Here is a 24,497-nt window from a genome sequence, read left to right as displayed (position 1 = left end):
ATAGTACACAAAGTAAGAACCGTTACAGACTACTACGACATATGAACAAAAATCCAGAGGTTGGTGAATGTGGTGGAATGGGAGGGGTCGTAGAGGGTTGAGGAATTACTGTTTCCCGCTAACCACAATGCATCGTCTCCTTCCCTCCCTCTGTAACCCGCCGCCCTTCCCTTCTTATCCTCTCATTCCCTACTCATCACATTCACCACCCCAGGATTTTTGTCCATATACGATAGTAGTCCATGCCAGTACTCATTGTGTACTTTATTGCCCTTTGTACCCATTTCCCTTTAATCATTGAGTATAATGTGATACGGGGGTCACACAGTGGAAGACTCTGCAGGAGAGACGCTCAGTAGCTCGGTACGGGCCTTTGTTAAAGTTTCGAGAACATACCTTCACCGAAGAGTCAAGCAGTATATTGCTCCCTCCTACGTATATCTCGCGAAGAGACCATGAGGATAAAATCAGAGAGATTAGAGCCCACACAGAAGCATACCGACAATCCTTCTTTCCACGAACAATACGAGACTGGAATAGAAGAGAGAACCGATAGAGGTACTCAGGGTACCCTCCGCCACACACCGTCAGGTGGCTTGCGGAGTATGGATGTCGATGTAGATGTAGAAATCGGTACGCCTAACGTAACGGTTAATTATCGCCGGCCGGTGTGGCCGTGCGGTTCTAGGCGTTCAGTCTAGAACCGCGTGACCGCTACGGTCGCAGGTTCGAATCCTGCCCCGTGCATGGATGTGTGTGGTGTCCTTAGGTTAGTTAGGTTTAATTAGTTCTAAGTTCTAGGCGACTGATGACCTCAGAAGTTAAGTCGCATAGTGCTCAGAGCCATTTGGACCGTTTTGGTTAATTATCTATAGTCGAATTGCTTGCGGAGTGGCAACAGTCTCTCGAAAGTTGGCTACACTGCACTTTATCGGAAGGTTGAGTGCAATTGTGAGTTCTTGCGACAGTTGTTTTGAGAAGCTCGTATTGTTGAGTTGTCACGGAAATTGAGCAGTTTGCATTAGAACAGTGAATTGATGTTGTGGTGTGTTACATATAGACAGGCTCCACAAGGAGTATGGAGATACTTCAAGTTTCCTGGTAAGAAACACCGCACGACCAGGACTATTCTCAATTAGTACAAGAAATGGAGGGTTGTAGGATCTGTTCAGAATTCATCTAATAGGCGACTGACACTGAGGACTGTGGACGGAAATCGCATGGATATTACGAGACGTCCCCTCGAGACGGTAAGGATATTATCGCAACAGATTGATGTATCTCGTACATTGTGTCGTCGTGTGCTGAAAGATATGAAATTAAAAGTCTGTCGCGTGAGTGTGACGCCAGAGCTGAAATTAGAAGATCAGGAAAAAAAGAGTTCATTATTGTAACTGGCTGTTAGCATCAACTGCTAACGGTTATTCGGACCCCTTGCTTTACTTCATATCAACTGAAGCCTGGTTTCATTTATCAGGTTGCGAAAACTCCCAGAATTGCAGATACTGGTCGCAGGACATCCCATAATTCCGCTTGAAGAGCCTCTCCACTAAGAGAAGATGGGGGTTTGGTGAGTGTTGTCCGGAATGCGCATTATTGGCCCCATATTCTTCAATTACACGTTAAACAGTGCTAGATATCTAGAGAACTTTGACCCTTTCTGTGCACAATTAACAGATGCAGAGAATCTGTATGCTATATTCCAACAAGATGGAGCATTCGCCAACACAGCTAACCAACGTCTGGCCCTCCTCAGCAACGTGTTCCCTGAAGTCAGACTTGTCAGCCGATGCCTCTGGCCCCCAAGGCCCCCAGACTTAACCTCGTGTGAGTTTTATTGATGGGAAACACTAAAAAGCAAAGGGTATGCCGACTATCCTCAATAATAGAAGATCTTAAACCGAACGTTGCTAGAGAAATCAACAACATCACGTCTGCAGAAACACAGCGTGTTGCCGGTAATGTCATCACACGAAGTCAGCGATGTCTGAATGCCCACTGCCACCACATCCAGCATCTGTTATAAACAGGTAACTGCATGTTTATTAATGTTACTATTATCTATTCTTTTTAGTTAGTTCATCGTTACTTTTATCTCGGACGTAAGGCGTACCGGTTTTATGTGGAACATCCTGTATAAGGTTTATTGGTACATACCTTCTTCGTGCATGTTTCATTACCAGTTTGTGTTTAGATATCTTAAATAATATCATTATGGATTGTGTAGTTCAATACGTTTAGGACAGTCAAATGTTGGATTTACGGATTTATCTCCATATCTTTAGAGTCTAACCCACTTGGTACATCACTACATTATACAGGGTGATTCAAAAAGAATACCACAACTTTAAAAATGTGTATTTAATGAAAGAAACATAATATAACCTTCTGTTATACATCATTACAAAGAGTATTTAAAAAGGTTTTTTTTCACTCAAAAACAAGTTCAGAGATGTTCAATATGGCCCCCTCCAGACACACGAGCAGTATCAACCCGATACTCCAACTCGTTCCACACTCTCTGTAGCATATCAGGCGTAACAGTTTGGATAGCTGCTGTTATTTCTCGTTTCAAATCATCAATGGTGGCTGGGAGAGGTGGTCGAAACACCATATCCTTAACATACCCCCATAAGAAAAAATCGCAGGGGGTAAGATCAGGGCTTCTTGGAGGCCAGTGATGAAGTGCTCTGTCACGGGCTGCCTGGCGGCCGATCCATCGCCTCGGGTAGTTGACGTTCAGGTACTAACCTTTTTCGTAGGACTCTCCATACAGTTGATTGTGGAATTTGCAGCTCTCTGCTAGCTCTGCGAGTCGATTTTCCTGGGCTGCGAACAAATGCTTGCTGGATGCGTGCTACATTTTCATCACTCGTTCTTGGCCGTCCAGAACTTTTCCCTTTGCACAAACATCCATGCTCTGTAAACTGTTTATACCAACGTTTAATACACCACCTATCAGGAGGTTTAACACCATACTTCGTTCGAAATGCACGCTGAACAACTGTCGTCGATTCACTTCTGCCGTACTCAATAACACAAAAAGCTTTCTGTTGAGCGGTCGCCATCTTAGCATCAACTGACGCTGACGCCTAGTCAACAGCGCCTCAAGCGAACAAATGTACAACTAAATGAAACTTTATAGCTCCCTTAATTCGCCGACAGATAGAGCTTAGCTCTACCTTTTGTCGTTGCAGAGTTTTAAATTCCTAAAGTTGTGGTATTCTTTTTGAATCACCCTGTATTTATTGTTTTATACCTATGTAAAAATTGAAGCATTCCAATTTCCTGTTTTTCGTAAAGATGCATAATCTTTAAATGTACTGCTAGAGGCTCTAGCTGATGTGTGGACTGTCTCTTCTGTCTTGAGTTGTCTGACGATGGCCTAGAAAACCGAAAGCCGGTTCACAACAAAATATGAAATAGATGTTATTGTGGAACATCAAAACCGTGTATGTCAGTTTTTATATCCTCTGTCTACAAGGAAATTAGATTTCCACAGAACAGTCCCCCATTCTCTACCACAGAACGGGTTTACGATACTTCGTCAGGGAGGAAACAGCGAAATCCTCTAGCTAGGCAATCTGATAACCATGTGACTAAAAAGGTCTGACAACGTTTGTTAGGTTACTACCACAAGCACCATGTAGTTCGCACCCCTGATTCACTACACTTGAATCCAGTAGGGCGACTGTAGGTTGAAATCGATCTTCGTATTTACTCTCAGTGCCTCTGCAACTCATTCTCCATGTTCTCAGCTAAACTGTGGGCATTATAGCTTTAGAAGTCTTTGATACGTCGTAGCATTTTATTAAGTCATGCCCACTTAGTTGATTAGTTGTTGTTGGTGCTACATTGGGTGATAGCTCGAGGTATGAGCCAACGGGCTTAATGTTTTGACTCGACTGTTGACACGTAACTCCCAAGACTAGAGAAAGAAAGAAAAAGAGAAAGGAAGAAGTGGTTATATTACAATTATAGAACAAAATAGTATCCTTCACAAACCTCTTTCTGCGAGAGAAGTCCGAATTTCTCCATGACCTCCTTGCCAAGGATGATGGGCAGGAATTCGTTGTATGTGATGTGCTGGATCTCAGCTATGACGATACGACGTGCTTCCTGGAACGATATGAAAGTAATGTTAATGGTAAACCCGGATGCGAGGTCAGGGATGCTCCCAAAGTTTCAGTGGAGTACTCTATTCACAAACGCCTGAGACAGTGACAAAACTTTTAAGTGTGTTTAAGTACCACACTCGCAGCCGATTTAGTATCTATAAGATTATAACACCGAATCAAGAAGTTTTGTAATACTTCTTTCTATGTAGCAACCTTGTACCTCTATAATTCAACGTGTGAAAGCTATATTTGCAAAATAACAAAGTGGTCTGATGTCCATAGGAAAATCAGTATTTCATTTTAAAAAACCATAAACAACCTCTTTACACAAGTGCAAGACAACGAAAGGAATGTATTAAGCAAACAAATTTCACCTATATTTAATTAAAATTGCAATTGTTTCCCGAATTAACAGCCTTAAAATGAATACTACAGTTTTTGATATTTTATGAGTGCTGGTTTGAATTAAAGGCGGAATAAATCGGTTTTCCCCGAAATCGCATACATTTAAAGCGGTCAAAATTCTGTTAACCATTCGTTTAAAAGTCTCATCGAATTTTCCTACTGAAGTGCCACGTGTTTAAACTGGATGCCACTGGGAATTTGACGCGAGGAAGCGCGAGGATTGCAGAGTGAATGTTGAGTTAATTCACGTTACCTAGGGTGAGTAGACCTGTGTGTTTCAGTGATCGACAGGGCTACGCTGGCGGGAGCTGTGCTCCTTGACCTGTGGGGCTCCCTTCTTGGGAGTACGTGAGTGCCAGCCACATTGGCCATTCAAGTTGGGGATTATGCTATACGGCCGGTAAGCTGTAACTGTTGTAGTTTTCTGTCTGAAGACTGGTTTGTTACATCTCTCCACGCTATTCTATCCTGAGCAAGCCTCTTCATCTCCGAGTAACTACCTCTATTTACTTGTGTCAGAAGGAGTGAAGCTTCCACAAGTATAGCGAAGCCAGCCTTCCTAGGAAGGCAAACTGGTAAGACAAAGCTTCGCCTTTCAAATTGGGGATTATGCGATAAGGCCGATAAGCTGTAGCTGTTGTGGTTTTCAGTCCGAAAACTGGTTTGATACATCTCTCCACGCTATTCTATCCTGAGCAAGCCTCTTCATCTCCGAATAACTAATGCAACCCACATCCCTTTGAACCCGCTTACCGCATTCGTCTCTTGACCTCCCTCTGCAAAGTTTTCCTCCACACATTTCCCTCCAACGCTAAAATGATGACGCCTTGATGCCTCATAATGCGTTCTATCAACCGATAGACAAGTTGTGCCACAAATTTCTTTTCTCCTCAGTTTTATTTAGTACCTCTTTAGTCCCGCCATCTATCCATCTAATTTTCAATATACTTTTGTAGCACCACATTTCAAAGCCTTCTGTTCATTTCTCGTCTGAACTGCTTATCGTCCACGTTTCACTTCCGTTCAAGGCTACACCCCAGACAAATGCTTTCAGAAAAGATTTCCTAACAAATTTATATCCGATGTAAACAAATTTCTCTTTCCCAGAAACGTTTTTCTTGTCATGCCATTGGCTCTTCACGTTTTATGCCCTCTCTCCTTCGGCCATTAGTTTACAAGTAATCTATCAATGTAAAAATCATCATTCTTACAAACCTCAAAGCGTGGCTCGGACAAAAACCGGAAACCATAGACACCGACCATCCAAGGAAAATGTTAAGAATTATGGATTAAAGACATACTCAATGTTACCACATGGAACGTTCAGGGTCTGAGGACAAGTAAGACCGATCAAAATACTCAAAGATTGTAATATCAGTATAGCAGCTATTACGGAAAAATATCTTGAAAGGTACTAAATATCTAGAAGATTACTGTATGCTATAGAGTGGAGGAAGACCTGAGGAAATAGCTTGTAAGGAAGAGGCAGTATTTATAGATAGAAAATGAGAAGGTAAAATTCGGTAATATGCGCTAGTACTCGAAAATATCATCTCAGTGAGATTGAAAATTGAGAGAGTCTGCTCGCTTTAATGAACTAAATATAACCGACACACTGTTTTTAAAGAAGAGAGGTCTACATAGATACACATGTCTGCATGAGGCCACAGATCTTTCATTGATTATATAATAGCAAATAGAAGTCTAGCTTATGGGTAATAGACATGGAAATACATTGGAGCAGGAAGTGAGTACGGACCACTATCTTGTTGAATCAAAGACCCAACTGTTGGAAAGATGGAAAAAACAGAACAAGGGAAGAATGAAAGAAACCCAAACAAAATCTTGAACGTGCATGTGCTTCAAAAAAAGAGTTTACGGAATCTACATCAGTGCAGGTTAGCTAAGCTAGTCCAACAGACATCATCAAGGGAATATCTAAATCAAGAATGAAAAATTATTAAAAATAACATAATACAGTTCGCTAAAGAAGTACTAGCTGAAAAACCCAAAACGAATGGAAAAATAAATTCTGAAACGAAGAGATAAGAGAAGCCGTAGAAAATAAAATAAATAGAACATGTAGAGAGTTCCTGCAGAAACAGACTGAAGAAGCTAAAGAATGATATAATTAAATCAGAAATGAAACAAAAAAAATAGACAGCCACATAGATTTTCATGGGGTAGACTTATAAGCAAAGTCAAACATGATATTCACGGTAGAGAGGAAGTAGCATACAAGCTTATCTGCATCTAAAAAGAAGAGGCAAAGATACTGCAACTGTAAATATCATTCTTAAGAAGACTGGATAAATCATTGTAAGAATTCATGGTTTAATCAGGATGCAGAAGAGGCAATGGAAGGAAAAGCAGAAAAAGGGACGACTCTAACAGATTTGATAGAACCAATACAGGTATTGAAGGAAAAAATGGAAAAGCAGGTGGATCAGATTGCATTAACTCACAACTGTTAAGACGTAGTGGACATTGCTAGGATTCAGTATGCTCCATCTCTATAAAATGTGTTAACGTTCAGGTGAAACCTCAGACTGATGAAGATCTGCTAAAGTTGTTTCACTGTTTAAAAAAGGAGACAAAGTAACACAACTACTTATTGGGGAATCTGTCTTATGGGTGATTATTGTAAACTCTACAGCAGTATAGTTAATGAAAGGCTTCGAAACATCTCTGACTCAGTTTTATTAGAGCACCAAGGAGGCATCCATAAAGGAAGATCCGGTAGCAACAGTGTTTTCATTCTAAAATAAGTCACGCAAAAAAGGACGAGAACTAGCGTTTATCGACTTTGAGAAAGCACGACCAGGTAATCACACAGGACAGTGGAGACAAATTATAAATAGCGGTACACAGACCAAACAGGATCTGAAGATATAAAAAAACAGCTTCTTTTTTACGAAAACCATGTAAGGACTAAAATAAATATCAGTAACAAAACAATAGACCAAGTGTTCCGCTTCGAGTATCTAGGATACGACGTAACTTTTTACGAAGAGAAAGACACAAAGAAGAAAATTTACACTTATCAACATATATGTGGCACGATACGAAGCACATTAGAGTGTAAAAGGAGAAGCGAAACCTAAATGAAATTTTATAAAGTCATAGCACTATTCACAGGACTAGTATATGGAGCAGAAATTTAGACAGTATGAGCAAAAGACATCAGAAATGAAGTTCTTTTGATCAGTGAAAGGCAATACATGAGAAGACAAAATGAGAAATGAAGAAATAAGGAATGAACTGAGGCTACAGCAGTTAATTGAAAAGTAATCCAACAAAAACAGTATCGGAAAAAGCATTCATCGCGTATATCACCTCAGAGAATCCCTGGGTCAGCAATGGAAACCAACCCTACTGGAAGAAGGAGCGTGGAAGGCCGAGGAAGAGATAGCTAGGCCGGAACCGGCCATAAAGCCTAATCCTCCGCTATCGGTTGGAGAAATGTAGGGTCCCCCTGAATTGGTCAGGCGTGCACTACACGCCGGAAGCGGCTACAAGGGTAGCGGAGTACGTGTGGAGTGCACATGGGGGTTTTTTAGGTTAGAGAATTCCCTCCCTAGGCCCGACAAGACGCCTCCTGAGACGCGGCAAGGTAGGAGTAGGCAAAATGCAACAGGGAATATCAATATTAATGTGCTAATAGTAAACTGCAGGAGCGACTATAGAAAGGTCCCAGAACTGCTCTCATTAATAAACGGTCATAACGCCCATATAGTACTTGGGACAGAAAGTTGGCTGAAACCAGACGTAAACAGTAATGAAATCCTAAACTCAGATTGGAATGTATACCGCAGACACAGGCTGGACAGTGAAGGGGGAGTCGTGTTTATAGCGATAAAAAGTGAAGGAAATTGACGGAGATCCGAAATGTGAAATAATTTGGGTGAAGGTCACGGTTAAAGCAGGCTCAGGCTTGGTAATTGGATGTCTCTATAGGCCCCCTGGCTCCGCAGCTGTTGTGGCTGAGCACCTGAAGGATAATTTGGAAAATATTTCGAGTAGATTTCCCCACCATGTTATAGTTCTGGGTGGAGATTTTAATTTGCCGGATATAGACTGGGAGACTCAAACGTTCATAACGGGTGGCAGGGACAAAGAATCCAGTGAAATTTTTTTAAGTGCTTTATCTGGAACTACCTTGAGCAGTTAAACAGAGAACCGACTCTTGGCGATAACATATTAGACCTTCTGGTGACAAACAGACCCGAACTATTTGAAACAGTTAACGCAGAACAGGGAATCAGCGATCATAAAGCGGTTACTGCATGGATGACTTCAGCCGTAAATAGAAATATTAAAAAAGGTAGGAAAATTTTTCTGTTTAGCAAAAGTGACAAAAAGCAGATTACAGAGTACCTGACGGCTCAACACAAGAGTTTTGTCTCAAGTACAGATAGTGTTGAGGATCAGTGGACAAAGTTCAAAACCATCGTACAATATGCATTAGATGAGTATGTGCCAAGCAAGATCGTAAGAGATGGAAAAGAGCCACCGTGGTACAACAACCGAGTTAGAAAACTCCGCAGCAAACATAAACATAGCCAAAGCCTTGCAGACAAACAAAGATTACGCGAAGCGAAATGTAGTGTGAGGAGCGCTATGCGAGAAGCGTTCAATGAATTCGAAAGTAAAGTTCTATGTACTGACTTGGCAGAAAATCCTAAGAAATTTTGGTCTTATGTCAAAGCGGTAGGTGGATCAAAACAAAATGTCCAGACACTCTGTGACCAAAATGGTACTGAAACAGAGGATGACAGACTAAAGGCCGAAATACTAAATGTCTTTTTCCAATGCTGTTTCACAGAGGAAGACTGCACCGTAGTTCCTTCTCTAGATTGTCGCACAGATGACAAAATGGTAGCTATCGAAATAGACGACAGAGGGATAGAGAAACAATTAAAATCGCTCAAAAGAGGAAAGGCCGCTGGACCTGATGGGATACCAGTTCGATTTTACACAGAGTACGCGAAGGAACTTGCTCCCCTTCTTGCAGCGGTGTACCATAGGTCTCTAGAAGAGCGTAGCGTTCCAAAGGACTGGAAAAGGGCATAGGTCAACCCCGTTTTCAAGAAGGGACGTCGAACGGATGTGCACAACTATAGACCTATGTCTCTAACGTCGATCAGTTGTAGAATTTTGGAACACGTGTTATGTTCGAGTACAATGACTTTTCTGGAGACTAGAAATCTACTCTGTAGGAACCAGCATGGGTTTCGCAAAGACGGTCGTGTGAAACCCAGCTCGCGCTATTCGTCCACGAGACTCACAGGGCCATAGACACGGGTTCACAGGTAGATGCCGTGTTTCTTGACTTCCGCAAGGCGTTCGATACAGTTCCCCACAGTCGTTTAATGAACAAAGTAAGAGCATGTGGACTATCAGACCAATTGTGTGATTGGATTGAAGAGTTCCTAGATAACAGAACGCAGCATGTCATTCTCAATGGAGAGAAGTCTTCCGAAGTAAGAGTGATTTCAGGTGTGCCGCAGGGGAGTGTCATAGGACCGTTGCTATTCACAATATACATAAATGACCTTGTGGATGACATCGGAAGTTCACTGAGCCTTTTTGCAGATAATGCTGTAGTGTATCGAGAGGTTGTAACAATGGAAAATTGTACTGAAATGCAGGAGGATCTGCAGCGAATTGACGCATAGTGCAGGGAATGGCAATTGAATCTCAATGTAGACAAGTGTAATCTCAATGCAGACAAGTGTAATGTGCTGCGAATACATAGAAAGATAGATCCCTTATCATTTAGCTACAAAATAGCAGGTCAGCAACTGGAAACAGTGAATTCCATAAATTATCTGGGAGTACGCATTAGGAGTGATTTAAAATGGAATGATCATATAACGTGATCGCCGGTAAAGCAGATGCCAGACTGAGATTCATTGGAAGAATCCTAAGGAAATGCAATCCGAAAACAAAGGAAGTAGGTTACAGTACGCTTGTTCGCCCACTGCTTGAATACTGCTCAGCAGTGTGGGATCCGTACCAGATAGGGTTGATAGAAGAGATAGAGAAGATCCAACGGAGAGCAGCACGCTTCGTTACAGGATCATTAAATAATCGCGAAAGCGTTACGGAGATGATAGATAAACTCCAGTGGAAGACTGCAGGAGAGACGCTCAGTAGCTCGGTACGGGCTTTTGTTAAAGTTTCGAGAACATACCTTCACCGAAGAGTCAAGCAGTATATTGCTCCCTCCTACGTATATCTCGCGAAGAGACCATGAGGATAAAATCAGAGAGATTAGAGCCCACACAGAAGCATACCGACAATTCTTCTTTCCTCGAACAATAAGAGACTGTAATAGAAGGGAGAACCGATAGAGGTACTCAGGGTACCCTCCGCTGCACACCGTAGGTGGCTTGCGGAGTATGGATGTAGATGTAGATGTAGCTGTAGATCCTGAGTTGGCAGAACAAAAAGTAGAAGAAGAAGTAAAACTCAGCATCACGCTCAAACCCTGTAACACGATTCTGGCTTTGTGACACAGATCGTTATCCTGCTGGAAGATACCATCACCATCGGGGAAGATACCAAGCATGAAGGCAAGCAGGTGGTCCACAGTAATGTTCATGTAGTTCTCTGTTCTCATGGTGCCTTTTATTACTATCACAGGTTGCATGGAAGCCCAGGTTAACGTCCCCCATAGAATAATACTGGCCCTATTGGCCTGCGTCCGTACCGCAGTGCATGTTTTGAACATCCATTCGCATGCGTGACTGCATATCTGGCCCTGCTGTAGCAAGGAACGTGATTCATCCGACCGTGCCACACGTTCCTATTGATCCACGTTCCAGTCTCGATGAACACGTGCTCTCTACAATCACAATTGATAATGTCACTATGAGAACACGTAGGGGCCGTTTGCTGCAGATCCCCATGTTCAACAACGTACACTGAACGGTGTGTTCCGAAACATGTGGTTGTACCAGCATTGTAACGTGTTGCCATAACTCACACAGTCAGCCGCCTATCGTGCCTCCGAACTCCACGTTCCGTGACGAGACGAGGACGTCCCACACCTTGTCTACTCGTGGTTTCACCGACCTTAAACGACCCTCCATAGATGCTTACAATGGTAGCACGTGAACAGCCTACTAGTTCCGCTGTTTCCGAGATGCTCGTTCCAAGGCGCTGGACCATAACGATCTGCACAAGCGACCTTTGATAAAAGTGCTTAGTGGATTTCCCCGTCTATAATTTGTCGGCTCATCGTGTACACTGAGGTGACAAAAGTCATAGGATACCTCCTAATACAGTATCAGATTTACTCTCGCCCGGCGTAATGCAGCAACTGAACGTGGAATGGAGTCAACAAACAGTTGAAGTCCCCTACAGAAATGATGAGCCATGCCGCCTCTGTAACTGTACATAATTGCGAAAGTTTTGCAGGTGCAAGATTTTGTGCACGAACTGATATCTCTATTAGGAACCGTAGATGTTCGATGGGATTCGTGTCGGGCGATCTGGGTGGCCAAATCATTCGCTCGATCTCTCCAGAATGTTCTTCAAACCAGTCGTGAACAAATGTAGACCGATGACATGGTGCATTGTCATCCATAAAAATTCTGTCGTTGTTGGGGAACATGAAGGTCTGAATGGCTGCGAATGGTCTCCACGTAGCCGAATATAACTATTTACAGTCAATGATCAGTTCAGTTGGACGAGAGGTCACAGTCCATTTCATGTAAACACAGCTAATACCATTTGGAGCCAGCAGCAGCATGCATAGTGCCTTGTTGACAACCTGTGTCCATGGCTTTCTGCAGTCTGCACTACACTCGAATCTCACAATCAGCTCTTAACAAGTGAAATCAGGAGTCATCTGACCAGGTTATGGTTTTCCAGTCGTCTAGGGTCCAACCGATATGGTCAAGAGCCCAGGAGATGTGCTGCAGACGATGTCGTGCTATTAGCAAAGGCTCTCTAGTCTGTCGTCTGCTGCCATAGCCCATTAATGCCAATGTAACCGTACTCTCCTAAAGGGTATGTTCGTCGTAGTTCACACATTGATTTCTGCGATTACGTCACGTTGTGTTACTTCTCTGTTAGCACTGACAACTCTACGCAAACGCTCCTGCTCTCGCTTGTTAATTGAAGGCCGTCAGCTACTGTGGTGTCCGTGGTGAGAGGCAATGCCTGAAATTTTATGTTCTCGGCACACTCTTGGCACTGTGGATCTCGGAATATTGAATTCCCTAAAGATTTTCGAAATGAAATGTCCCAAGTGTCTAGCTCCAACTATCATTCCGCGTTCAAAGTTTGGTAATTACCGTCTTGCAGCTATAATCACGTCGTACACATTTTCACATGAGTCACCTGAGTACAAATGACATTTCCGTCAATGAACTGCCTCTTATACCTTGTGTACGCGATACTATCACCATGGCCATATCGCTACACCTCAGTGTATGTCTCTCGTCGAACAAGACAGGGTGCTGTGCACTACAACTTGTTTCTAGTATCCTGTCCGGAAACCAGTAGTTTTAACTAACTAGCTCTTAAGAACTTTCAAACACTTTCGCCCTCCAGATCGCGGCAAATATATGGATACGTACCTCTCCTTCAGAAGGTGACCGAAGCCTTAACACCCGAGGAGCATAAAAGCTAGAGTGTCGCCACACAAGGAATATTTGTAGTTTATATTTTGCTATGCAAACATGGATTTATTTCGGCGCCGCTTCATATATCTACGTAACGTTTCGTACTGCGGTTTGGATTTTATTCTTCGTCGTTTGCGGAATTGTCTATTTCGGTATTATCTATGTTTCAGGCCTCGCTTTAGACTTTGTCCAGATTGCGGTACTGTAGCTAAGTTATTTAAGAGCTGCTGTTTGTGAGTGTGCATTTTTTGACGAGATTATTTGTTGGATTGCTGCATGCACTCTATGATGCTACTCTGTTAAGTATTCAAAATGTCTGTTTGGGGGCAGGCTTATTCCCATAGAGTACTGTGTCTATGCTAGGCAACAAAATATTGGCTGAGATAAAACATCACTTCTCAATACAATAGCGACAAAAAATGTGTTATGTGTGAACAATCCAGACTCATACCGTGGGGGTGTTGAGGTGGAACGTGGGGTTAAATTGCATCAAGTGCTGCAACGAAACTATAATGTAAGCCACCAGAGTGCTTCTTGATAAAAGCATCACAAAATGACGATTGAGAGAGGGACTGAGTTTAAAACACAGACGTAATGTAGACAGGTTAACAAACTTTAGCGGCCTAGAAACGCTATGAGTAGCTTTCCTCCGCCTCTTCCATCTCCTCACCTCCACCACCACCACCACCACCACCATCATCAGGAGCCACGGTCATTTGTCGTTCACTACTAGATTTAGATCTCCTGCAGTATTCTCTTTAAATTAAAATCGTCAGCATTTCACATACAAGTTTACTTTTTTTCTTCTTTTTTTTTGTCGTCAGTTCATCTTTCACTAGCTTGTTCTCTAGGTCTCTTCTTATCATGAGTAGCCCAATGCACATTCTTCTCAGTCCATCTCCCACTGTTTTATCTCGCTATGTACCCAGCCTCCCGGCGTTTGTAATTCTGTGATAACATCAGCTGCTGTATTTTCGCTTATCCATTTCTGTGTTTTCTAGTCACTTTTTGCATCGCGTGTTAGGCAACCCTCAATGTTTGAACTGTCAGTGCTTTTAACGTCCACTCCGGTTAGTCGATACTGGCAGTGTACACTACCTAATCGAATGTATTTGGACATCTGTTAGTGGGATGTAAAATCACACAAATTTGAAGGTTGTAGATTCAACTAAATACCTAAGAATTACAATTGTGAACAACTTAAATTTCAACCGTCAAATAAAAAATACTGTGATGGAGGGTCCTTACCAGATAGGACTGACGGAGGGCATCGAAAGCTCAAAAGGGATAGCTCGTTTTGTGTTATGGCGAAATAGGAGAGAGAGTATATATTGCTGACACCCACATACATAAGGAGAAATTACCATCGTAATAAGATAAATCAGAATTATAAAGCAAACAATCCTGTCGGAGGAAAATCCGCAACTGAGCATTATTCCAGAGTAACTTCTGGTAGAACTCTAAAGGAAAAATTTAGGTGTTCATTTTTCCCGCGTGCTATTCGAGAGTGGAAGGGTCGAGAAATAGCCTGGAAATGGTTCTATGAAACCTTCCACGAAACACATTAGTGGGATTTGCAGAGTAGTCATGTATATGTAGGTTTATGTTCACCTCTTTCGACCGTTAAGCAGTTATCGTATTATGTGAGCGAAATGTACACATCTCGGGTGTGATTCGTAAACCTGTAACGCGCCGGATGCAGTTCTTCTGACTACTAGGCGTTATTTTTAGTGCGATAAAGGCAATTTTATTAAAAACATATTTGAATGAATTACATCTCATGCTCCAAGCGACAATGTGATGACACAGTTGCTGAAAGGTTCAAAGAAAACTTGAGTTTGATTTCAAACACGTACCCGAATCATACGATAATAGTTGGTGGTGACTTTAATTTACCCTCGATATGGTACGCATAAAATATCATCCGAAATTGTGGTAAACGCATTCTCTGAAAATTATCTCGAGCAGTTACTTCATGAGCCCACGAGAATAGTAAACGGTTGTGAAAACACACTTGACCTCTTAGCAACAAATAATCCTGAGTTAACAACGAGCATCAAAACCGATTCAGGGACTAGTGAACGCAGGGCTGTCGTAGCAAGACTGAATATTGTAATCCCCAAATCCTCGAAAAATAAGCGAAAAATATACCTATTTAAAAAAGCAGATAAAAATTCACTTGAAGCCTTCCTGAGAGACAATCTCCACTCATTCCAAATTAATAATGTAAGTGTAGACCAGATGTGGCTTAAATTCAAAGAAATAGTATCGGCAGCAATTGAGAGATATACCAAATAAATTAACAAACGACGGAGCTGATCCTCCTTGGTACAGAAAACGGGTTAGAACACTGTTGCAGAAACAACGAAACAAACATGCTAAATTTAAACACATGTAAAATCCCCAAGATTGGTGATCTTTTACAGAAGATCGAAATTTAGCGCGGACTTCAAAGCGAGATGCTTATATCAGTTTCCACAACGAAAGTTTGTCTCGAAACCTGGCAGAAAATCCAAAGCGATTCTGGTCGTATGTGAAGTATGTTAGCGGCAAGAAACAATCAATGCATTCTCTTCGCCAGAGCAATGGAGATACTATCGAAGACAGTGCTGCCAAAGCAGAGTTACTGAACACAGCCTTCCGAAATGCCTTCACAAAAGAAGACGAAGTAAATATTCCATAATTCGAATCGAGTACAGCTGCTAACATGAGACGTAGAAGTAAATATCCTCGGAGTAGTGAAGCAACTTAAATCACTTAATAAAAGCAAGTCTTCTTGTCCAGACTGTGTACCAATTAGATTCCTTTCGGAGTATACTGATGCATTAGCTCCATACTTAACAATTATACACTACCGTTCGCTCGACGAAAGATCCGTACGCAAACACTGGAAAGTTGCACAGGTCACATCAGTATTCAAGAAAGGTAGTAGGAGTAATCCAGTAAATTACAGGCCCATATCGTTAACGTTGATATGCAGCAGGATTTTAGTACATATATTGTGTTCGAACGTAATGAATTACCTCGAAGAAAACGGTCTATTGACACACAGTCAACATGGGTTTAGAAAACAATGTTCCTGTGAAACACAACTAGCTCTTTATTCACATGAAGTGCTGAGTGCTATTGACAAGGGATTTCAGATCGATTCCGTATTTCTGGATTTCCGGAAGGCTTTGGCACTGTACCACACAAAAGGCTCGTAGCGAAATTGCGTGCTTATGGAATATCGTCTCAGTTATGTGACTGGATCTGTGATTTCCTGTCAGAGAAGTCAAGTTCGTTGTAATTGACGGAAAGTCATCGAGTAAAACATAAGTGATTTATGGCGTTCCCCAAGGTAGTGTTATAGGCCCTTTGCTGTTCGTTATCTATATAAACGATTTGGGAGCCAATTTGAGCAGCCGTCTTCGGTTGTTTGTAGAAGACGCTGTCGTTTATCGGCTTAATAAAGTCATCAGAAGATCAAAAGAAACTGCAAAACGATTTAGAAGAAATATCGGAATGGTGCGAAAAGTGGCAGTTGACCTTAAATAACGAAAAGTGTGAGGTTATCCACATGAGTGCTAAAAGGAACGCGTTAAACTTCGGTTACACGATGAATCAGTTTAATCTAAAAGCCGTGAATTCAACTAAATACCTAGGTATTACAATTACGAACAATTTAAATTGGAAGGGATACTTAGAATATGTTGTGGGGAAGGCTAACCAAAGACTGCGTTTCATTGGCAGGACACTTAGAAAATGTAACAGACTTACTAAGGAGACTGCCTACACTACTCTTGTCCGTTCTCTTTTAGAATACTGTTGCGCGGTGTGGGATCCTTACCAGATAGGACTGACTGAGTACATCGAAAAAGTTCAAAGAAAGGCAGCACGTTTTGTATTATCGCGAAACATGGGAGAGAGTGTCACAGAAATGATACAGGATTTGGGATGGGCATCATTAAAATAATGGCGTTTTTCGTTGCGACGGAATCTTCTCACGAAATTCCAATCACCAACTTTCTCCTCCGAATGCGAAAATATTTTGTTGACACCGACTTAGATAGGGAGGAACGCTCACAAAGATAAAATTGTTTCCGCACGCTATACAGGATTGGAATAATAGAGAAGTGTGAAGGTGGTTCGATGAACCCTCTGCCAGGCACTTAAATGTGATTTGCAAAGTATCCATGTAGACGTAGATGTAGATGTAAAATTTCACCTTACAAAGCGGGCTGAGTCAGCGAAAAATTCGTGTCAGCACAAGAACAGCGAGAATGCAGTAGAAAAAGAAAGTAAATAAGTCATCCACTTGACAGTGAATGGGCGCCAGCGGAATGCTGTGCGCCGTATGTAGAGCGCGACGGCCTCTGACCTGGAAGAGCGTCTCGTCGTCCCAGTGGGGGTTGACCTGGGCGAGTCCGTTGGCGAGGCGGTTGTGCTCCCGCGCCATCAGCGTGTGCATACACGCCAGCACCAGCTGCTCGTTCACTCGAATCTCACCTGCAACCAAGGCGCATTGTTCTTTCTAAACAAAAATGCAATCAAAGACTTCACATCCAAATTTTAGTTATTTACTGATCTGCTTTATTAGAGTTCGTTGCTTAATAAATTTTGCGGAACATATAACTAAAAAACTATGGCTTTGTTTCTTTCGTAAACATGTAAAACAGAATTTTTGTAACAAACGCAAATATGATGTTCCAATACCAATAGCAATCGTATACTCTCCACTGACAAATTTGTAACATCTCTAGCTGCTAATATACTGTTTTCTAACAGTGTTGATTCTTCAAGTAGCCTATAAACTTTATGGGCTTATTCCATCATTTTATATGGTCTGCGGTGGTAGAATTAATAGCACACTCAATCTGTGTAGCAACAGAGCAAATGGTGAGCAAGAGATCGTATTCGCACTACTAAAAGTGTCTGGCAATTTACCGACGGTAAGACATTCTGTCAGCCATACTGAATCCCTTATCTACTCAATCCCCTAGCAATGGAAAATTGAGGTTGGAAAAATGGAGATCCCTAATCCAACAACATTGGTTGACTTACAAGTGATAGAGGTGTTTGATCTTTTTTAAGAGTATTATCACGTAGAGGTCTGATAACTTATTACACTTTCAAAAATTTATAAGAAAGTAGTATACTCCAGGGCTGTTTTCAACAGCTATTCACATATCAACTGTCATCTTAAAAATAATTATGTCCTTTAATTATACTGATGAAATACATTAAATAATACAAGTAATTTTATAATTACCTACTGCCACCTCTACAAAACAGATAATTAAAGTCTATTTATCAATCATTAATATTAAAAATTGAGAAACGCAGTACATTAGATAAAGATGATAAACGATTTCATGTCAATTTCAGCAGTAAGAGATGTGAACAGACTTCAAGAAAGATAAAATCATTTTTTTGTGTAGTGGCACAATGTTATTTAATTAGTTTCATGTGCCATGGATCATTTGCGCATTTAATCGTAATAATGTGGAACGAGTCATTTTGCATTCATATTTCACATGATTGAGTAAATATGGTTACATGCTGACCATTTTCAAAATTTTTTATTGCAGTTGTGAATTATTAATCACTTTTACATCTTACATAAATAGAACTTTTCCTACGGGAGGTACGAAGTTGACAAGGTGAAACCACTTCAGTTTGTGTTCAAATTTAAATTTGCTATCTGTCAGACATTCTACGTCTCTGGGTAAGTGATCAAAAATTTTGGTGACAGCGCTGTGCAATCCTTTTTGTGCTACAATCTACCTTAGTGTGGAACAATGAATATTATTTTTCTTCTGGTATTGTTATAATGTATATCACTGCTACTCTTGAACTGTGGAGGTTAATTGCAACGGTCTAAATGCTTAGCTCCTTAAACAGAGGTCTACAAGATGATCATGGGTGGGCACCACATGTTGCTCTTACAGCAGGTTTTTGAGTAACGAATACTTTCTTTCTTAAAGATGATTTATCCCAGATCATGATTCCATGTGATATTACTGAATGCAAATTCGCGAAATATGTGAGCTTAATAATTTGTTGCTCCCCAAGATGTGCAATAATTGAAGTGGAAATGAGGACCATTTCCACAAACTCAACTACACAAAATTTGGAAAAAAAATAAGTTTTACTTATAAATGGGACGAACCTATTGCAGTACACGGATTTTATGAAAATCTCCTGTTTGCCTGTTTAATGTTACATTTATAACTGTGAAATTTTTGTAATCTCAATACCTACAAAAAAGAGAGGCAAACAATGGTAGTGACATCTGCAAAGTCGAAACAACATACTTTTCCTCTCTGATCATTGTCGAAGTGAAGAAAACTAATACAGCTTCAAAGACATTGATCAATCAGCTGTAACAAAAACCATGTGAAAGCAAAAAACCTGACAATGTAAAGAAACTAAAGGGATGTTTTGTTACATCATCAGTAGATGACAGAATTCTATGGGAAGGCCCTAGAGCGTTGCGATGAACATGACAATGAAAATAATGAACCAATTTGTTAAATTAGTATTTATTCAGCAGGTTAAAATAAGCTTCAACATTAATGCTACAAAATAATTAATCTTTAGATGTTCAGTTTTAGGAAAAATTAATGGTTTTTACCTATTTTTATATTTGTAACTGAAAGCTCATAGAAATGTTTCCCCATCATTGTATTATACATCAAGAGTTCGTTTGTGAAATATAATTGTGTAAGATATCATCAATGTATGGGTATACTGTTCAACTAATTCAATAAAATGTTTCCTGGAAATTGTTTTTTTTTTGTAGTTGTTGACATTTGTGAAAACAGTTCTTGAATGGAACTGAACTGAGTTCATTTGAGTGCTCTAAAATGTAGTTTTCTCCAGTTTCAATTCTCGTCAATATGGACACCAAAAACTTTCGAAGTTTCTGCGCTAGTTATGATTTCCTCATCATGTGTTACATTTTTTTTTATAATTTCTTCTGTTGCCATAAGTACGTTTGGATTGATTGCAGTACTATTGTCATCAGCAAAAAGAAATAATTATGCTTGTTGTTTATTAGGTGGACGGTCGTCTACGTACAAGAGAAACATTAGTGGACCTAAGATTGTGCCTTGTCGAATCCCATTAGTGATTTTTCCCCAGTCATAAAAATCTCTCCTTACATTTGTTGAATTTTTAAATAGAACTTTCTGCATTCTTTTCGCAAGGTATGACATAATCCACTGCTAGGCTGTACCATCAATTGCATAAAATGTCACTTTATCTGGGAGAATCTACATCTGCATTCCACAGCTTACGGCGTGTGGCAGAGGGTATTTTGTGTACCACTGTAACTCCTCTCCCCTTTGCCTGTTCCAGTCGCAAATGGTTCGCGGGAAGAAAAATTGTTGGCAAGCTTCTGTGTGAGCTCTAATTACTATGATTTTACATTCATAGACTTTTCGCGAGATATGTGTGAGAAACACTTTACATTGTTTGACTTTTATACGAAGGTACGCTCTCGGAATTTGAATGAGTAAACCACACCCTGATGCAGAACACGTCGCTCGCAGTCTTGGCCACTGGAGTTGGCTGGTATCTCCGATGATGCTTTCGCGTTTGCTAAATGAAGCTGTAACGAAACGCATTGCTCTTCTTTGGATTGTCTCTATTTCCGTCAGTCTTATCAAGTGTGGACCCCAGACTGACTAGCAATATTCAACACGGGTTTTGTAAGCTACTTTCTTTGTAGATGGATTACACTTCGTGAGGGCTCTTCCAGTCAATTCCAGCCCAGCATACCTTACCTACGATAAATTTAATGTGGTCGTTTCACTTTCAATCGGTCAGTACCATATTCCTTGATACTTAAGACCGTGACTGCTTATAGCGATTGTTCTGCATTCGTGTAATCTTACAAGAATGGGCCTTTCTGCCTGTTTATGCGCAATATGTTACATCTGTATATGCCGAGAGTCAACTGCCAATCCCTGCTCTAAACCTCTATCCTCTGCAGGTTTTGCTATATTTCGCTATAATTTTATAGAGACGGCGGGACGGAGCTGTATCGAACACCTTCCGGAAATCAAGAAACACGGGAGCAACCTGGGCGCCGGTATTTACTACTTTATGTGACTTACACAGCCACATGCCTGAGACAGATTGCAGAAAATACTAACCAGTGCTAATTGTCATTTAATACTTGTAAAACTTGGTGAACGTATGGATGAAAAAATGGAAATGAGCGTTTGGCGTCATTGGGCGGGAGGCCCCTTGCGTGGCAGGTCCGGCCGCCCTGGTGCAGGTCTTATTACATTAGACGCCACATTGGGCGACCTGGGCGCCGGATGGGGGTGAAATGATGATGAAGACAACACACCACCCAGTACCTGAGTGGAGAAAATCTCCGACCCAGCCGGGAATCGAACCCGGGTCCCTTAGGACGGCAGTCTATCACGCTGACCATTCAACTGTGGGGGCGGACAATTGATGGATATATCCCATTCTCGATTGAGAAAATCCAAACTAATTTACTAAAGATATCATTGTTACTAAGGTAAAATATTATACTAGATTACATCACCTTGCAAACAAAATTTGGAAAATTATGTCAGTAGTGAAATGGGTCGATTGTTAGCGGCATCGCTCCTGTCACCTTTCTTATAGAGGGCTTTAACAACAGAATATTTCAATCTCGCTTGACAAATGCACTACATATTTCAGAAAAGACAGCATTTTTATTGTGTGAATATTATTTAAAGAACTCAGTCGGAATCGGGGACACTGTGATGTGATAAAATTATGATTTCGCTCAATATTTATGAAACTAGAAAGCGCTTCCCAAGTATTCAAAATTTGGCCAAATTGTACACGAACTATCTGGGCAAACTTTTAGATGACTTTCTTATAGTTCTGGATTTTTCAAGACTGCATTTAAATATGCTTGGAAAATACACGGCTCCATAATTCGCATTAATCTTTTATGACGTGATAACCTAGACCCTCCTGGGCTCCTTCCGTGGTAATGAGCGGTGTTGCACATGCAGGTGATGAATGGGTTGGAGAAAATGTTTAATTTATTCGCGTAGTCTATGGGAACACGATAGTAACCTCACAAAAGACTTGTTGGAATTCAATTTTGGAAGCCCGGTTGACATAGGTAATACGAACAATTTTTTTTTTTTTTTACTAATTCGTCTTCCATCCACCGACGCTACTCTGCTATGATTAGTACTGCAATTAAAAAGAAGTATCGTTGTATGGGATCTTCGAACTACTCAGGAAGGGCGTTTGATTGAAAAAAACGTTGAAGTGTTAGATAGCTGACTTTTACAGAGTTACTGTTACGGTGTACAATTAGTTTACTACGTAAGAAGGAAGTTTTTAAAGTTCCGTCGACAACGAGGTCGTTAGAGACGCAGCTTCAGTTCGGATAGTTATGTGGAACAATTAGGAATTGAGAAATCATTCTGTCCTTCATCCAAAACTACATAGTGGCTTGGATGGTGATTGCAACTTCTCCAAAATATGAGCGCTGCCCACATGTGCTCGGAAGTTACTTAAGAGGAAGAATTCAGAAAGTTAGACTAATCATTCCAAGTAATTTGTAGAGGCAGGCCGATTCATATTCAGATGAGAATAAAGAAATGTTCTGCAAGGATCATGACGAGTCTTCTACACTCTCTTCTTTGTTTACAAGTGGTCTGATTGTAATCAGAACTGCGAGCAAAACGAGTTCTTTTTTGCCAGTGGTGAAGGTATTAATAATAAATCAAGAGAAAAATGTGTACAAAAAGTTACAACAAAAGTTATTAAAAAGGATTACGTAAAAGGATTACTTTTAACTTCGGAAAGACAGAACATACACAGTTTCTTATAGCTAAAAGGGAAGAATCACTGGTGAGTATAATATACCACCAGGAATGAAGTAACACAAAGGATTGCTCTATGATCTTGGATCCAAAAGCATTTTTTTTTCGAATGAATAAGTGTCGGAGTGCGGTAGTCAGGCATACACAACTTAGCGCACATACAGCTCAGGGCACATACAACTTACATACAAGCTAATAACAAAGAATGTTAACATTGTGCTACTTTCTTTCGCTCTACAGCGGAGTATGCACTATTTTCAAGCATACTGGCTGATTAAAACTGTGTGCTGGACCGTGATTCGAACACAGATTCTTGTCTTTCATGGGAATTGCTGTTACCGAATGAGCAACTGATCTTACAATTTTTTTAAAAAAGGTTTGAGTCTTTCCCTTGCAGCCTTGCCTCTCACTTACCATTCTTGCTTTCTCCGGCCTGGCAACTGCGCCATTAATAATACAGAATTATAATGAGACGATACGGTATTGAAGTGCTCACACAGAGCAAAACAGCGTCATGCGTCTATTAAAAGAAATAACTAAACAAACTCTTCATTGTTCAACTATTCACGGCTTAGAGCGAGAGATCCACTCTGTATCCACTCTGTAAACTATCCCCCAGGCTGTGGCTATCCCTTCTTCCGGGACTGATAGGAAGATATGCCGGAGAGCTCATGTCACTTTTGGAAACTAGGTGAGGAGAACTTCAATAAGACTACAGTCATCTGTTAATTGATACTTTATTCATGACAGCTTTCACTTCGCTAAAGCAGCATCTGCACGTTTTTCTACATAGAAAGGAAAGCATTTCTTCTGAATACCTAGGTTTGCCGTTATAAATGGGGCCTCCTGTTTCTGATGTTCACCCTCGGTTCTGACTAGTTATTGGTAGGTTGTGTCAAATAAGTTTTATAACTTTACAAAGTTTTTTTAATTATTTTTTGTCCTTCATCTGCATTCAGTCTGCACGTATTGGCCCCCCGGCTTAGTTAACATCTTGCTTCCCGATTTTTACTCTTGCATAACTTTTTCCTCCTGAGGATTTTTATCTTCGTACTAACGGGTCTAGTTAATGGGTTGCGTTTCCCAGACAACTGCTCTATTGATAGTGTCTTATTTTATGCTTCTTATATTACATTTCAGTCCTATTTATTACATAAATTACGGTTATTTTTCTCATAGTGCCTTATCCCCTGCACTATTCGCCCCAGTGCTCTGCCGGTTACTATTCGTTGACCACTCCCTCCCTTTATGGGGTTGGGTTCTGTTGGGGCGTCTCCGTGTGCTAATCTAAGTGACACTACTTGTGGTGTCACCACCAGACACCACACTTGCTAGGCGGTAGCCTTTAAATCGGCCGCGGTCCGTTAGTATACGTCGGACCCGCGTGTCGCCACTATCAGTGATTGCAGACTGAGCGCCGCCACACGGCCGGTCTAGAGAGACTTCCTAGCACTTACCCCAGTTGTACAACCGACTTTGCTAGCGATGGTTCACTGACAAAATAC

At 41.1% G+C, this 24,497-nt stretch overlaps 1 protein-coding gene across 1 annotated transcript in view; it reads right to left on the bottom strand.

Moving 5' to 3' along the window:
* LOC124795817 (peroxidase-like) overlaps positions 1 to 24,497 on the bottom strand; it is a 285,537-nt gene that overhangs the window by 48,678 nt on the left and 212,362 nt on the right. The window contains exons 10-11 of the mRNA XM_047259901.1: positions 17,520 to 17,647; positions 4,006 to 4,119 (exon numbers count right to left, since the gene is read on the bottom strand). Of these exons, the coding sequence (XP_047115857.1) occupies positions 4,006 to 4,119; positions 17,520 to 17,647 (242 nt within the window). The remainder of the gene's footprint in view (positions 1 to 4,005; positions 4,120 to 17,519; positions 17,648 to 24,497) is intronic.

The sequence above is a fragment of the Schistocerca piceifrons genome, chromosome 1 (assembly GCF_021461385.2).
Source record: "Schistocerca piceifrons isolate TAMUIC-IGC-003096 chromosome 1, iqSchPice1.1, whole genome shotgun sequence".
NCBI classification, from domain to species: Eukaryota; Metazoa; Arthropoda; class Insecta; order Orthoptera; family Acrididae; genus Schistocerca; species Schistocerca piceifrons.
Note: the sequence above shows the minus strand (reverse complement) of the source record. Positions and strands in the feature narration are given on the sequence as shown.